The 13,474-nt window shown below is 35.1% G+C and overlaps 2 protein-coding genes across 2 annotated transcripts; both read right to left on the bottom strand.

Moving 5' to 3' along the window:
• Positions 1–6,061: 6,061 nt before the first annotated feature.
• Positions 6,062–11,617, bottom strand: LOC107557338 (carbonic anhydrase 4-like). The gene is made up of 4 exons (XM_016240722.1): positions 11,561–11,617; positions 8,704–8,861; positions 6,223–6,322; positions 6,062–6,117 (listed from the first exon to the last, which is right to left on the bottom strand). The coding sequence occupies exons 2-4, from the start codon at positions 8,827–8,829 to the stop codon at positions 6,062–6,064; spliced, it is 282 nt and encodes a 93-aa protein (XP_016096208.1). The 5' UTR covers positions 8,830–8,861; positions 11,561–11,617.
• Positions 11,618–12,127: 510 nt separating this feature from the next.
• LOC107557336 (putative carbonic anhydrase 5) lies at positions 12,128–12,720 on the bottom strand. Its single transcript, XM_016240721.1, has 4 exons — positions 12,680–12,720; positions 12,432–12,589; positions 12,226–12,339; positions 12,128–12,139 (listed from the first exon to the last, which is right to left on the bottom strand). The coding sequence occupies exons 1-4, from the start codon at positions 12,708–12,710 to the stop codon at positions 12,128–12,130; spliced, it is 315 nt and encodes a 104-aa protein (XP_016096207.1). The 5' UTR covers positions 12,711–12,720.
• Positions 12,721–13,474: the final 754 nt, after the last annotated feature.

Raw genomic sequence — 13,474 nt, 5'->3', positions numbered from 1 at the left:
GCGGGGAATCCTCATCCTGTCCTGTCACGGTTATGGAGGCCGTTTGTGAACTTTTGTCTTGTCCCGACCCAACCAGGGAGGCTACCCCTGAACGCTCAGTCTTGTCTGGTGGTGGTCCTCAGCTCCGCCGGCTCTGCCTCAGTCCCTGGTCTCTCCTATCCTTAAACCTGGCCCTCCGTCCCTCTCCCTGTTCCGTCTCTGCTCCACCACCCACCTGAATCGTTTAGTGTTTGGAGCGTCTGGAAGCCGCTCCTTGGGGGGCTCTGTCACGAATTCGGTCCATGGACTTCCGTTTATTCACCACCAGAGGTCACCCTTTCCATTACATTGACTCTCACACTACACAAACTGTTGCATAGCACCCCGGACTACATATCCCATCATTCTTTGCACGATTTGCACACTGCACTGATTGCACACAGCTGTTTCTAATCACCTCACTCACTATATAACACCCACTCTAACCACCTTTCTCTGCTGAGTATTGTTTAGCCTGTACCCCTTTCCGAGTCTCCGTGTTTTCCTTGTTTTGCCTTGCCTGTTTTTGCGGTTTCTGATCTTTGCCTGTTTTCTTGGATTTCTCCCTCTCGTCTCGCACCTGTGATTCTGTCTGCTGATCGGTGACCTACGCTAGCCCTGGGACTATTCTTGTGTTTTGCCCGCCATATACCTGTTTGCCATTGTTTTGACCCTGCCTGTTTACCACGTCTCTTGAATAAAGCCTGCAGATGGATCCACACGTCTCACGTCTCGTCAGCCCCGTTACAGTTTAATGTTTAGAAATTATTATCTCAAGAAATGTAAAGCATTTTTGCTCATTTATGTGGACCGTCCCAAGCATGGTTGCAATGTGTTCATTGTCAAACTCCAAAATCAGATTATTTTTCTGCCATTATTTGTTTTTTATTAACAAAATATTAACGTTTGTCTTGTATATTTTTTTCATTTGATCAGATAACATTTTAAGCTGTCATATGGTCATGTTCAATGTTGGGTAAGTTACTTTAAAAAAGTAATTAATTACAAGTTACTAATTACATCTTCAACAATGTAATTAGATTACTGTACAAATTACTCTCTCCAAAAAGTATTTAATTACTTATTACTAATTACTTTCTAAATCCTATATCAACCTCAACAAGTTAATGATACAAGGATAGACATGAAACGGTGCTTTTAATTCTTTCAAATAAATAATAGATAACTACATAAATTATTCTGGTCACATTTTAGATTAGGGTCCAATTCTCACTATTAACTAACTATTAACTATGACTTTTGCCTCAATAAACTGCTTATTAATATTTAGTAAAGTAGTTGTTTAGTTTAAGAATTGTGTAGGATTAAGGATTTAGAATAAGGTCTTGGAGAATAAGACATTAATATGTGTTTTTTAAGTAATAATAAAAAGCCAATATTCCAGTAATATTCATGCTAATAACTAACAAGTTAATAGTGAGAACTGGACATTAAAGTGTTACCAATGTACAACTCACCAAAGTATTTAAAGTGAGAAGGGTACATAAAAAGCATGCATTTTAAGGTTAAGACTTTAAATTTTGATGTATTGTATATAAATGTTCTACAGTCTATACACAGTATTAAATTCAATTACATAAGAAGTAACTGTAATTAAATTACGGAAAAAATAAGTGTAATCCCTTACTTTACTTTTTCAAGGGAAAAGTAATTCAATTACAGTAACTAATTACTTAGTAACTAATTACACCCAACATTGGTCATGTTACAACGTGCCCCTCAGATGTTACAATGTACCCCACCTACGGGGCATGTTGTCACATTTCACTTCCAATTTTTGAGGGTAAATAAAGAAAAACGTATACACTGTAATTATGAATAAAAGCGACATATGTGTACTAGACAAGTGTAAAATTGTAAAGTGTAAAAAAAATTATATTCTGAACACAATGTGGATTTACACAAACTGAGAAAGTCAAAAAGTGTTACTTTGTGCCCCGCTCTCCCCTAGCCTATACAAAAAGAGGTTTCATTTCTCAGGGAAATATCCACATAGTGTCATTATTAGCTGCTGTGTACACAATCCTTCAGCAGTATAATTACAGTCGCTCATTTTAAGGATAGGCACACAATTACACAACACAAACGTGCCCCACCTCAGCCAGATTAGATACATGTTAATATCATTTCAATTCTATTAATGTTCGTGCTCATGATGGGATGTTCTTTGAAACTAATCTTCTGGAATGAATCATGACGCCATAAATGACAATCTCAGGCTCACCCATGGCATCCTGCCTCTGCAATTTCTTAATACACCAGAGTGTGTTAGAATCTGATTCTAAAGAGCAATGGACACCCATTCAAAAGATGTGTATGCTGATGTGTGTGTGTGTGTGTTTTTTTTTTTTTCAGTCAACATATAAACCACAAGAACATCATTAAATTCTTAATTTTATCAGTGCCTGGCTCCTTTTAGAAGGCTCTTAAAATTAAAAATACATTATATGCTTAAACCAAATTTGAATGCATTTCTTTAAAATGTCAGGATGAAGAGGAGATAAAAGCTTCTTTCAACAGGTGTAACACATGTGTTCAGCTCTGAGTTGCTCTATCTATATCAGTTTGATCTGTTTTAGTCTCTGGCTTATCGAATAGATAAGCAGATTTGTCTGGCAGCTGAAAACTATTTCAAAACTTACATAATACCTTTGTAAGCTGTCTGTAAGCTATCTGCTGCACTGCCTCTGCTTACCTGACTTTTAGGCTACCTGTATTTTATTGTTACCTCTCAGGTTTTTCTGGTTAGCATTACCGCATTAGCCCTTCTGGCAGATGCTGTGACTCCCACCATCTGATTCTCTCTTCTTTTTTTTTTTGCAAGCAACAAATAAATCCCAAATATTTCATAATGTTATATAGATATTTTGAATGTGAAATGGACTTATATTTTCCTTGTCTGTTGCCTTTCACATCACAGCTCAAAATAGTCTCTATATAGAGTTTGTTTTTTTGTTTTTTTCATGTCCATGTGCAAAGATGGCAAATTTTAAAATTGCATATAAATGGATCTTGTGCCCACTGAGCAATTGCTACAAGACGTTTATGCATAAACAGTGCCTCCGCACATTCACATCAAGCTCAAGGGAGACAAAACTGATGCTTCCCTTTGAAACATCATCCAGTATTAGACACTGACATTTTAGAAAGAATATATATATGTATATGTATGTGTGGCTTATGCAGCCTATGCACCACTATACAAATGCTGAAATGTTATTCTTTTATTATCATAAAAGTATCTTTGTTCCTAGATTAATTTGAAGTCTTCAGGTCTTTCAAGGACAAATTATTGTTTTGTGTGGAATACGTGCAGACTGCCATCAGCTCTTGTTTGTTTCATGACCCATTATGTCGGATACTAAAGTTTGGGTTTATATTTTGAATGGGCTGTAACTGCTTTTATGGAGGTGTACTGTTTTCTGCAATTAAATCCTTCACTTTGGTCCTCACAGTCATCCTTTATAAGATATATTAAAGAAACATATTTCCTCAGAGGACATTTTCTTTTCAAATATTATATATGGGTAACAGAGTTCCTCATTCCTTGAACTTTAGTTCCAATTTGTGCATCTGGTTGTAAATTTTAAGTAAACTTACAGACATTCATTTGTGAATTGAGGTAATTCTACAAGAAAGTGTCCCTGGAAAAACAGGAATGAGAAACCGTGTTCTTTAACAAACTTCTCATTGTCACGAGAGTCATGAAAAAAAAAGATGTCTTTGAAACTGTCAATAAGTACATTTGATGAGCCAGCTATCTCGTCTCACAAGATGCAGTGCATTTTTGTAGGGCTGTGACTTTTAATGATCTGTTTCAACATTATAAGGGTTCCTTGTCTGAGCAAGATTTGTCATGGGGTCATGTTACATTTATATTTAATTAATAAAAAAAAAATAAGAAGTTTGAAGAATGAATGGATGGATAATTAAATTATACTGATTATATTAACTACATTTACATCAAATTTACATGATCCATTATTCATTTTGAAACATTTGAAATGATTAATCATTGTGTCTCTGCATTCTGTTTATTGCTTGGTTGTAATTTTTTTCTAGCTATTTCAATCACAGCCAAGTGCTTAAAATCAACAGTTTTGTAAGATGAAGTTATGTAAGCTGGCATTAAACTCACAGCTTTGCCTGGAATTTTGTATTTTTTTTTTCTCTTTGTCTCCTCTTTCATTCTTTTCATTTCGCGTGTATATGCTCATACAAAAGGAATAAGGTCATGTGGTTTCAGTTTTTGATTTGCACAGTGGAGGGCAGGTTTTAAGTGACCCATAAATACGTTTGTGGGTGTGTGACCTGTCATTAAACTGTTGCTTATTCAACTTGTCTTGCAGCGTCCTCCACTACTGGCACCCTTGGTAAATAAGTGTGGAAAAACATGTGTTTGCTGTTCGTCCTATCTGTCTTTCATTAAAGAAAATGTGCTGAAAATGTGCTCACCCTCAGGGCATCCAAGATGTAGATGAGTTACCATTTTAGATGAGTTTATTTCTTCATCTGAGCAGATGTAACATTCCATCACTTGCTCACCAATGGATCCTCTGCAGTGAAAGCAAAACATTTGACTATACTTTCATTTAATCCAAACTGTGTACATATTTAATTTTAAAGGGCTTTTGAAAACCTTCAGCCAAGAATAACAACTAAGTTAGCTAAAAAAAATTATTATTTTTTTTTTTTTACTGATATGACACAAACAATGTTAACCATTTGTACATTCTCTAACATGCATATTTTAGATTCACAATTCATTTAAAAGTCTCTAGTGTGTAAAAATAGTAAATATCATCATGTCCTCCTGTTTTTCTTTTACCCTAATAAAAGTTATAGGAGCATTAAATAGTTTATAAAGAAACTTCATTCTAATGCTCATTATATTCTTATGCTAACGATTAACTGCTCTGATAACAGCGTTAATTTCAATCCGACATTCAAATTAAACTTCATAACAGAAGCGGTGTTTCCCACAGACTTGCACTCTGTTTGTGGCGCATATACAGTATATGCAAATTCATTCTCTGCCAGCAGGAGGCGCTTGTAGAGCAGGAGAGATGGAGGTTTCCCCCGGTAACGGCTGTAATCAAATAAGCAAATAATTATTTGATCAAATAAATCAAATACATTTTCTGAAGACAGTCAGTTTCCTTCAGAAATACAGTGATATAAAAACACCCGCACCGGGGTTTCGACTTTGACACGTGCAGTGCTCATGTTTATTCAATGAAGTCAAAGCCTTTTGGAAAATCTATTTGTGGCGGTCAGTTTTGATATTGTGGCGGGCCGCCACAAATAAATCAATGTATGGGAAACACAAGATCTAAATATTAAAAATTAAAATGAAACTTACCTGCTTGAACTCTTTCATTTGATCTGGGTGTCTGTCTTTAAAGTGTTTTGTTAGTTTGGTGTGTTTCCTCCTTTTGATGTCGCTACGTCTCAGTGCTTTTATGAAGAGAGCGCATATGTGCACCTTTCGGATACCGCATCAAGAACCAGGTTGACCAGGTACTCTGTACCACCGGTACTTAAAAAACCTGGTACCGTAACGTTTTCATTTTTTTAGTACCGAACCCGACTTGGTACCGAAGTACCGGGTCTTTTGACAACACTACTTCATACCATTGCTTCCAGCTAAAATATGAGTCCTCTATAATATAATAATAATGAATAAATAAATAAATCAACAAACAAATAAATGAGTTTGTTAATCTCTCAGTCAGCTGGTTTTTGTTTGCTTAGTTGGTCAACTAGCTGAAAATCCCTCTAAAACATGCGATACACCCCATCTTAACCAGCTTAGTCATTTCATGAAACTTTTTTTTTTAGATGAGTAAACATATTGTATGGAATATCCATATAACTACAGTAGATAGATTTTTTCTTTAATCGTTTTGTCCTAGAATATAATAAAATACATCAATAATGTTCAATATTTTTTAAATTGTGGCAAAAAAAAAATTGCATTGCTTTTTCTGACTGACAATGAGTAAAATAAAAGCTTTTGTATTTAAACTATGTGCATAATTTTCGGATTAGGGCCCCCCTCAGTTGTTCCTGTGTGACCTGAGGTAAATATGGAGAAAAAGACAGGTCTAGTTAATTATAGGTCTCTAATTCATGTTATTTATGGCTCACACTATACTGCATACATTTCAAATGAACAATCGCCTGCGGTGAGAGCAGTGGAAGAATAGACCACACGATTGTTCAGCGGTTGCTGTGGCTGATATACGTTGTCAAAAGACATTTTTGTTGGGAATCTGAGCAGCTGCAGGGAAAAGAAGAGTCACAAGGAGCTGAACTGGAAAATGATATGACAACATTCATCATTTTACTGATCGCACTGATTTAGCAGAGGCGCGTGTGTATGTGGTCACAAGCTCAGATCACAAGGGCTCTGCACCTGCTGCCAAAGGAATTTGGTTCAGATGTGTAGGATTCTGTAAGAGATGAGTGTGATAAGAGACAATGACAGAGGAAACAGAGGGTGAAAAGAGGGAGGGATATGAGGGAGATGGAGGCTAGACAACATGACAGTAATATGACAAGATAGAACAAATGATATACACATCACCTGAGCAGAAAACACATATGGGCTTGTCAATCAAGCAATGTTATGTAAGCAAATAGGAGATTATGAAACATAGAGATTCCCTCTGTAGGGTAGAGACCAGAGGTTGTGGTGATGCGCTATGGAGCTTATAATATGACAAAACTAATTGAATTTGTATTGTGTAAATTTGAATTATTGACAAGTGTCATTTAACAAAACTGAATATTATGTGGCATTTAACATAGTTCTGAATTTGATTTTTTTTACTTGAATATTAAACATTTGAAATTTAACACAACTGAATGTTTTTATGGCAGAGTTTTAAAGACATGTATTTTCAAACAGCATTTTCTTGTTCTGAAATCTTAGACAGCTTCAAGTTTTCAAGATGAAGAGGAAATTCAGAACATCAAATTCAATATTCTAAAATTCAATATGCAGAAATTCAGATCGTACAGAAAGTAGGTCAGAGGTAATCCACAGGGAAGAGTAGATGATCTCCGAAATGTCTTTTGGCCAATTAGTAATTTTCTGGCATGAGCGTGCGGTTCAAGATTTAACTGCACTCTTAAAAATAAAGGTGCTTCACAATGCCATAGAAGAACCTTTTGGTCTAAATGGTTCCATACAGAACCTTTAATATCTGAAGAACCTTTCTGTTTCACAAAAGGCTCTTCGTGGCGAAAGAAGGTTCTTCAGATTATAAAAAGGTATGAAAGAGATGGTTCTTTAAAGAACCTTTGACTGAATGGTTCTTTGTGGAACCATCAATGGTTCTTCTATGGCATCGCTTGAAGAACCTTTTGAAGCACCTTTAGTTTTAAGAGTGTGATCATGAATCACCCAGAGGTAACCTAAGTGATTCTTAAACATTTATGGTTTATGTAGGAATTGGTGGGTTTTTGTTAAATGTGAGCCAAAATCATCACAATTAAAAGAACCAAAGACTTAAACTACTTCAGTCTGTGTGCATTGAATTTATTTAATACACGAGTTTCACAATTTGAGTTGAATTACTGAAATAAATGAACTTTTCCACAACATTCTGATTTATTGAGATGCACCTGTATTACCAAGGTTTCCCAAACTGGGGTTAATGAAAGAACTGCAGTGGGTTTGACTGAGTTGATTAAAAGCTAATAATTAATTCAATCATAATCATGCTAAATAAAAATAAATTATTTTAAAATGAAACAAAACAAAACAAAGGTATTTGTTTAGCTGCATCTCAGTTTGACCATTAGCTAACATCGAAGAACTGTGAACATGTGAATGTCTTGTTAAATTATTGAAATAAAACTTCCTCCGGGATATTTCAACTTTATATTTTACATCAAAGGGGTTTGGCTGTAAAAATACCTCCATTACATGAACATGAAACAGCAATAACATTACATAACTAAAGTTTTCAAAGTTAAATGGTATGACACACAGCGGGATTCTTAGAATGGAAATTTTAAAAGAGAAAAAAAGAAGAATTAAGGAAAATCAACAAGTTATGAATAATTTGCTGCCATTGTGTGAAAAAATATGTAATCATGTCCATAAAAAAGTAACTGTAATCTGATTATGAGCATTTTAATGCAATTACAAGTATTTAAAGCTACCTGAGATGTACACTACACCATTCAAAAACTTTTAAAAAAAGAAATAAATACTTTTATTCTAAATAAAAGTGGTAGTAAAGTAATTTATACTTATCTATTTTAAAAACATGCTGTTCTTTTAAAATTGTCCTTTTATTAATCAAATAATCCTTAAAAAAAGTTTTCCACAAAATATGAAGCAGCACATTAAAATGTTTTTGAGCAAATTAGCATATTAGAATGATTTCTGAGGGATCATGTGACACTAAACACTGGAGTAATTATGCTGAAAATTAAGCTTTGATCACAGGAATAAATCACATTTTGAAATATATTACAATAGAAAACAGATATTTTCAATTGTAATCGTATTTCATAATATTACTGTTTTTACTGTATTTTTAACCAAATAAATGCAGCTTGGGCTTGGTAGAAAATAATTTATAAAAGTCCTTCGATCTCATAGAGAGTCATGGAACTATTTGGAATTGGAAATTAATTTGTCTGTACCAGATCTTTGCTGATTCTAATTGGGTCCTTAAAGATGGTCCAAACCCCAGCTTCATCACAGGGAGGGGTGGTCAGTGAGCCATTGTAGTGGTAGTACTTGCTGAGATCAACCCCCTTTAAGAGCATAGAAAAGGGCTCCAAAATTCTGACTTTGTCTCCTAGCAGTAAAATAAAAATGAGACAACAAAATACGCATAAAAGGCTATCTCAACAATACAGAAATGAAGGTGGGGTCTCATTAGCAAAATTTCCATTGTCTATGAAGTGCCGTACTTTCAAAGTACAAAAAGTTTCAAAAAGTACTTTCAAACCAAGCAGCTTTCTGATCGTCAATGCAGGGAATTTGCGTCAGCAAACTGAACCAGTTGCGAAATCTGCATGAGGAAATCTTTTGCAAAATTCTCGATTGAGTGGAATATCAAGTAGATATTACAAAAAGTAGCTTTAGAAAAAAGTATTTTTTTTTATTCAACATCAAATTTATTACACATAAACGTTTAGGCTACAATGGCCTAACATAAAAGAAGATAATTTGAGAAACATCTTTTGTTCATACAATGAAAGTTATTAGTAACCAAATCAGCTTGGTCAGCAACATTCTTCTTTTTCTTCTGGTTACCAACATTCTAAAATGTTTTTAAGTAATTGATACAGGTTTGAAATGACAAGAGGGTGAGTACGTTTTTATTTATTTATTTAAAAGTATTTTTTATGAAATTATACTCTAAATAAGAAACTAAAACAACTAGCAGGTGGGGGTAAATGTCTTTATGAGTAAGTCATTGAGTCATTCATTCATTCGATTCGTTCAAACTGCTGATTCATTCAGGAATGAAATGGCTCACTTTATGAATGGGCCATTGAATCATTGGTTCACCCGATTCGTTTAAAACGTGGACTAACTCAGAAATGAATCACCGCTGTGTGTTGCTCAGAGATACACAATAGTTCTGCTGTGGCTCTGCAATATTTTCGTTGGCAAAATTTAAAATCTAAAATATAACACTTTTAACTTATTATTTACTGAACTGTTGTTTAAAATCACATTTGCAAATTGTGCTTCACGGGACAAAAACTGTAGGCTAATCATGTCCCAGATAGCACACGTACGTCTTAGGGGTGGAACGGTTCGTGGAAAAAATCGAATCGTACGGTTCTCCACACACGATTCGGCACGCGCTAGGACCGCGGTTCAACTTAAATCTGACAACGCATCTGTAATATGGTTTGCTATAAATAACACGTAAAACAAACAGGGCTCGGCTAATATATGTTTCTGTTGATGGATGCGCATTCTGGCTTCCAAATACATTACAACAACAGCGATGAAAAAAAAAAAACATGGACAAACCATTCACTCTTGTTCAATGCGACTTTCGTATGCTGGAATATGAGCATTTATTCCGTCATGACCCGGGTGCTGATAGCATGCGCGCACAGGTGAGACTTGAACAGCACACGTTGATATCTGTGTTTAAGCTGAACTCGTTTAAGCTTTGCCAGTTTAAGCTAAACTCGTTTAAGCTTTGCCAGTTTAAACATTTAAGAGCCAGAGGACGCGAGCGCGCGAGCGCAGTGAGAAGATTTGTGCGTGCGCTCATCCGAAGCGCGCAAACCCGCGCCTCAGAACGAGCAAATATTAAGCTTTCTCTGAAGTATTGTGTTTAAATGGACAAATTCGCACAAAAATTATGTCAAAATGCCCGTCTTGGTAAGTATCCTTTAGCAGACATAGCCGGCTGAATGTACTGTATCAGTGCATTCTCTTAAAGTGACAGCACTTTCTTAATATTAATCAAACAGCAACAACAAAGAAATCACTCACTGCTCTTGATTGAAGAGCTAGTGTAACTTTAATAAAGATGAATCTTTAATTTATACAGTCAAATACGCAATGCTGTTTTACATTTCATTACTTTATTCAATTTCTGTACCTGAAAACTAATGTTAAATCACAGTTTATTTTATTTGTATCTTTACTCTATTGTATTTATTTGTGCTGCTGCTTGTAGTTAGATAAATTATTCTTATTTTCTTTATTTTTATTTGACAGTATAGTTTTTGTCTAAACATAGCACATACCGAACCATACCGAAACCGTGATACAAACTGAACCGTGAGTAAGTTGAACCGTTCCACCCCTAGTACGTCTGCAAGATGTCTTAAAGATAGCTTCACCTGGAAAGCATCTGCTGTGTACAAAAATCTGATTGACATCTTTCAGACGTCAGATTTACATACATTCTAAATCATATACATCTTAAAGACATCCTAAACGTCTATTTGACATCTGATAGGAAACGTCCTATAGACGTATTGCAAAAATATGTCTTGCAGATGTACATGCAGACGTCAAATAGACATCTCAGTGATGTAGCCCATACCTGTGCTATCAGGGGTGATATTGCTCTCGCTGCTCGTTTGATATCGCTTATCATATGATATAAATATGAAAAACAAACTCATATTGGGGCATTTTTTTACCCCAATACCTTACATTTTAAGGGCATATAACTTAATTTTATAGGCTACATCATGCAGTGAGTTGTTGCCCTGAATCATGTTTGTCAACAGTCAATTCTATGAAATGTAAGATGACGTATAGTCTTGGGCAGGGCCAAAGCGTTAATTGCATTAAGATATTTTAATATCGTTGTTTTTCCATAACTACTCAATTAAATGAATACGCTAAAACAAGATAAAAAGTTATTAATATTATTAGACTGATGTCTGGCTCACATTCTCACATAGGCATTGTGAAGTGCAAGTTGGGTGCAAGTTTGTTTTACATGCTGGAGCCAAATATAGATTAATAGTTAAAGTTGCTAGTTATTTTAAAACCCTTAAGTTATTTGACCCTTTCTTGGTATTTTTTGGAGATAATCGGTGAAGCTTTTCCAGACTTGTGACGTCTCCTTTTAACTGAGACAGAGGGAGAGAGCATTAGCTACATTTAGTTGTGTCACTGCACTGGAAATATCCATTTTTACAACAATCATAATTAGCTAACCACAATTGATGGCACTGGCACTGGCTCAGTAATAGACATCATCAGCAGGGTTATTATATAGTTAACTAAAACCAAAACCATAAAAACGTTACACTAATAAAATAAACATTACCTAAATTAAAATATGAATATTATATGAATATTATTTTAGCTAGTTGCCAAAGCAACATTTCTCATTTTCATGTAGTTTAACTTGATGTAATAAAAGAATAAAACTAATTAAAAATATTAAAAAAACACTATAATAGTATCTCTGTTATACCAAAATGACACTATCATCAGCGAACTAAAGAGGTTCATTAAGAACCACTGTCTTAAGTGATAAGAAAAATGATTAACTCATTCTGTCCCTATTTACCCACCCAAATGTGGTTTGAAAGTTAAAAAAGACGGGAGATTTTCAATGAATAAGACTTAAGTTTCAGTCTATTTCTCACACAAAATAGGCAACAGATATGGCAAAACGTTGACTACTTCCTACATAAATTGTCATTTGAAATGGTAATACTTACCTCTAGGGGATGAACCCTGTAAATGCGACTGATGAAGCCCATCATAGCAAAGCCATCTTGAACTTTTGCTGCGGTGCTGTCTTTAAGATCACTTCTCCGGCTGACAATGTGCATCTGCATAGGAAAATACGACACGTGAGTCTAAATACAAGCAACATTTTCCATGTCTGTCACAACTTGATCTTGAGGCAGGCCTCATCTCTAACTTCTAGAGGTGATTTGTGTCCGTTCAGAGAGTGCTCAGATCCCGGATGATTCACCAGGTCCTCTCCACCCCAGTGGAAGTGGAACTGCAGGACGGTGTATTTGTGCTTCAGACCTCCTCCTCGAACTCCCACTGCTCCTGCCTTCAGCTCACACTCAACTGCAGGGATAGCATGGAGGAGGATGCAGATAAGACGTGCAGGTGTGTTTCACTATGTGCATACAGTAGGCTGTATTCCTGATTCCACACCTGTGTGTACGTTATTCTTCAGCATCTTCATGCTGTGAGGAAGACTGAAGTTAATCAGGTCAACAGATCCCAGCTCTTGGTTTTTAACGACTTTCTGGGTGTCGATGTTGATTGGAGACTGTTTACACCCATTACATTTGGGATAGTGTTTGCCCCAATGAGGGAGCGAGTTTTCTTTAAATAAATAAATAAATAAATAAATAAGTAAGTAAATAAAAATAATAAGTACTAAGTCAGGAGAAGACAATTTATTTACATTTCAAATTAACTATATAAACCTATAAAAAAAATAATGATGAAAATGACACAACAAAATGACCAAAACCTTACTAAAATTAAAATGAAAACAGATATATAAAAATGCAAGCTAATCCAAAATATTAATAAAAACTATAATAGTATCTCAGTGATATTAAAATATGGCAATATGACAGTCATAGTCACTTTTCTTTTATGTATTAAATACGAGTATTTAAGTGTCTTTCTATGGAAGTATTATTTGATATACTATATTACAATAGACATATTGTCTCTTCATTTTAACTGGACCATATGCAGTCATGTCTGACAACTTGACAGATGTTTTCTGAATTTTGGATATATAAATATGAAGGTAGACATCACAGATTTCTTTGGAAAGTGATTAGACCTTGATCGTTTTAGCCTTTATTAAACTATATTGAATAGTTAATCAACTGAATGAACAATTACACAGTTTTTTACAAACAGGACTCGCGCCAACACCAATTCCCTTCACCGTCTGCATTTTGATTTTGGCAAATCAGTTTGGGCGAA

This window comes from Sinocyclocheilus grahami, unplaced genomic scaffold (assembly GCF_001515645.1).
Source record: "Sinocyclocheilus grahami isolate Dianchi unplaced genomic scaffold, SAMN03320097.WGS_v1.1 scaffold599.1, whole genome shotgun sequence".
Classification (NCBI taxonomy): Eukaryota; Metazoa; Chordata; class Actinopteri; order Cypriniformes; family Cyprinidae; genus Sinocyclocheilus; species Sinocyclocheilus grahami.
The sequence above is the reverse complement of the archived record's forward strand: the minus strand, read 5'-3'. Positions and strand labels throughout refer to the sequence as shown.

Excerpts from the sequence above, each read along its gene's own strand:
- LOC107557338 (XM_016240722.1), bottom strand. The coding sequence starts at position 8,829 with ATGCTCTTAAAGGGGGTTGATCTCAGCAAGTACTACCACTACAATGGC. Across the intron at positions 6,323-8,703 it reads TTAGAATCAGCAAAGATCTG|CTGCTCAGATTCCCAACAAA; the intron begins GTACAGACAAAT and ends TTTTCCCTGCAG. Across the intron at positions 6,118-6,222 it reads TTCCACTGCTCTCACCGCAG|GTCACACAGGAACAACTGAG; the intron begins GCGATTGTTCAT and ends TATTTACCTCAG.
- LOC107557336 (XM_016240721.1), bottom strand. The coding sequence starts at position 12,710 with ATGAAGATGCTGAAGAATAACGTACACACAG. Across the intron at positions 12,590-12,679 it reads GAAGAATAACGTACACACAG|TTGAGTGTGAGCTGAAGGCA; the intron begins GTGTGGAATCAG and ends CTATCCCTGCAG. Across the intron at positions 12,340-12,431 it reads GACACAAATCACCTCTAGAA|ATGCACATTGTCAGCCGGAG; the intron begins GTTAGAGATGAG and ends TTTCCTATGCAG.